This window comes from Athene noctua, chromosome 2, assembly GCF_965140245.1.
Source record: "Athene noctua chromosome 2, bAthNoc1.hap1.1, whole genome shotgun sequence".
Taxonomy (NCBI): Eukaryota; Metazoa; Chordata; class Aves; order Strigiformes; family Strigidae; genus Athene; species Athene noctua.
Genome location: NC_134038.1, coordinates 151,139,254 through 151,141,909, shown reverse-complemented (window position 1 = coordinate 151,141,909; position 2,656 = coordinate 151,139,254). Strand labels below are relative to the sequence as shown.

General features: G+C 41.7%; 1 protein-coding gene across 1 annotated transcript; it reads right to left on the bottom strand.

Moving 5' to 3' along the window:
* Positions 1-306: 306 nt before the first annotated feature.
* On the bottom strand, positions 307-1,320 carry XCR1 (X-C motif chemokine receptor 1). The gene has a single exon (XM_074897513.1). The coding sequence runs from the start codon at positions 1,318-1,320 to the stop codon at positions 307-309; it is 1,014 nt and encodes a 337-aa protein (XP_074753614.1).
* Between the last annotated feature and the right edge of the window lie 1,336 nt (positions 1,321-2,656).

Genomic DNA, 2,656 nt, shown 5'->3' with positions numbered 1-2,656 from the left:
CCCAAAGGAAAAAGCAATTTTTTTTTCTTTTGAAAATAAACTATAAATGAAAGAAAATCCATTTAACTGCGCAAATCATAAAAATAAGACTTACATTCCAATGAAGTAATTTCTTAGCATTCTCAGCTCTCCATCCCACTGCAAATACATTTTTAAACATTACTTTCCATACACAGCATGTTTGCAAAGAGTAAATTTGTGTGTCTGTCTTGGGGAAGTGCCTCTAAGAATTAGAGGTTATTCATGGCTTTTAAAATCTGAATGTTCATCCAGGATTAGTGCTAACAGTTAGGTCTCGCGGTTAGGTCAGCAGATGGATGCATCTTCATAGTGGAATATGCCTTGAGAGCAGATCCTGGGGCTGGAGACTTGACCATCACCACAGGGTAAATACTGACTGCATAAACGTAACAAATGCCTCTTGAACTTGACTCCAACAAATACATAGAGCACAGGGTTGAGGCAGCAGTGGGAGAAGGCAATTTTACGACTGATGTAAAAGGCAAGGTTGGAGTCTCTTTCATACTGACAGGTAGGTGGTGGCAAAGTAAGCAGAAAGCTGAGGATGTTGTAAGGTGCCCAGCTCAGGAAAAAAGCCATCACAATAATAAAGATGAGCTTCACAGTTCTGTGCTTTCTGCGAGATCTCGCTCTGAGCAGGATAACCAGTATCTTGGAGTAACAGAATACAATAACCCCAAAGGAAAACAGGAAGAGTACGTTTCTCTGATAAATGTCCACCTTTTTCCATTTCCAATCACTATAATCACAGATCTTGCCCCCTTCCAAGTTTTCTTGCACTGTGGTGTGAATCACCTCAGGAACCACAATTAATATGCTACCAGTCCAAACAACCAAGCTCACCAGAAAACCACAGCAGTGCGTCTGAGATCCCAAAGGTGAGAGGGGGTTCACTACAGACAAGTACCGCAGGATAGTCATTAGAGTCAGAAAGAACACACCGCTGTAGTAGCCAATGGAGAAAACAGCATTCAACGCTTTGCAAAGGAACTCACCAAAAATCCACCCAAAGGTCTGGTCCACTGCCCAGAAAGGCAGCATGCAGGAGAATACTAAATCAGAGACACAGAGATTCATGATGAAGACGTTCGTTAAAGATGTAAGGTTTTCATATTTGAATAGGATCCATAACACTAGAGTGTTTCCTAGCAGGCTGAGAAAAAATACCAGAGTGTAGAGGACAGTAGTGAGATGGGTGTAAAATACAAAATAGTCACCCATTTCGCAGACATTGCTTACATTAATATATTCATATGAGTAGTTCTCATCCAAATCGAGTGGATAATGTTCATCATCCATTTGTTTGTGCAAACCTTGCGCTGTTCTCCAGCAGCTACTTTGAAGAACTGCAACAATCAAAATTTTGGTGAAAATCAACCCAATAACTAAATTCCTGCTGTGGAGGCTTCTGTTTTAAGAGACAAAAAGAAGCAGTGAAACTATCTTATTTGTCCCGGTTTTGGGAGAGAAAGGAGTCATTTCCTCTTATGACTAGAACATGAGCAGGTAGATAGATACTAAAGATTTAACCTCAAAGCAATGTCAAGATCTTAAATACTTAAGAATTCAGAAACTAAGATATTTCTAAACCAATATGGTTGGTGACAGCATCTAATTATTAAACTTCCACTCTGTGAAGGCTGAAGGTACATTGTTTTTTAAATAGGTATCCCAGGTGGCAAGACTTTCAAATCTGCTACTATTTTTTAGGTTTTCTGGAATGGTATCAAATTCCTAAACACTTCGCCGTATATATGATTTTTTGACACCAAGGGTCAGCACTGCATAAAGTTAAAAAGCTGGACAGTACCAGTACCAAGAAGTGTAGGCACTAAGAACAGGAAAAGCAGATTTTAATTTTGATGTTGATTGATATCTAAAAATCTCCAAGCCGTGGTGGAAGCATCCCCGTGCATCTCTGTGGCCTGCTGATTCTCATGGGTGTGACAGGAACAGAGCTCACATCACACCCCTTTTCTGGGGGCTACTGCCCCCTGCCTGTCTATCTGCCTGTTTGCAGGTAGGAATTTAATCCCAGCTGGATGGTTGTTTGAAATTGACCAACAGTGTCAAAAGTTGCTGGGACTTGGAAGACTACATACCACCAGGTGAACATACAAGGGTAGCAAGGTCACAGTAGCCTCATTTCTTTATGAAATTAAGCTAAAACTTAGATATAGAAAAATCAGTAATGCCTCCAACCAACAGGTCAGTCTAATTAACATTATCCCAGATGAAGGTTTACCTGCAGCACCATCCTGATTTGACTGAAGCCAGTGAGAAACCCACCACTGATTTCCTTGGAAGTACAGTTGCAAGAAAGAAACTCCATGATTCAGGCCAAAATTGTGCTGATGACATTTTCCTTTTTGGATTAGTGAAGGCAGAATCTGACTGCTACAGCCAGGAAGAGACACGCTGCCTTTGGAGGACAGGAGGGTTATGTCTACACCAGGAAAGCATGCCAGGGAACACTACTGGCTGCCAGTTTTTAACGCCATCCATGGGGTAAGTGGTTCAGGTCAGCCAGAGTGTGGCACAGGCAGCACAGGCCAGGGACCATCTATCCTCTGGGATGTAGCCATTCAGTTTTGGAGGTGAGGGATGTGTGGGATTCAGTACTGTGACAGCAAGT

Excerpts from the sequence above, each read along its gene's own strand:
- XCR1 (XM_074897513.1), bottom strand. The coding sequence starts at position 1,320 with ATGGATGATGAACATTATCCACTCGATTTGGATGAGAACTACTCATAT.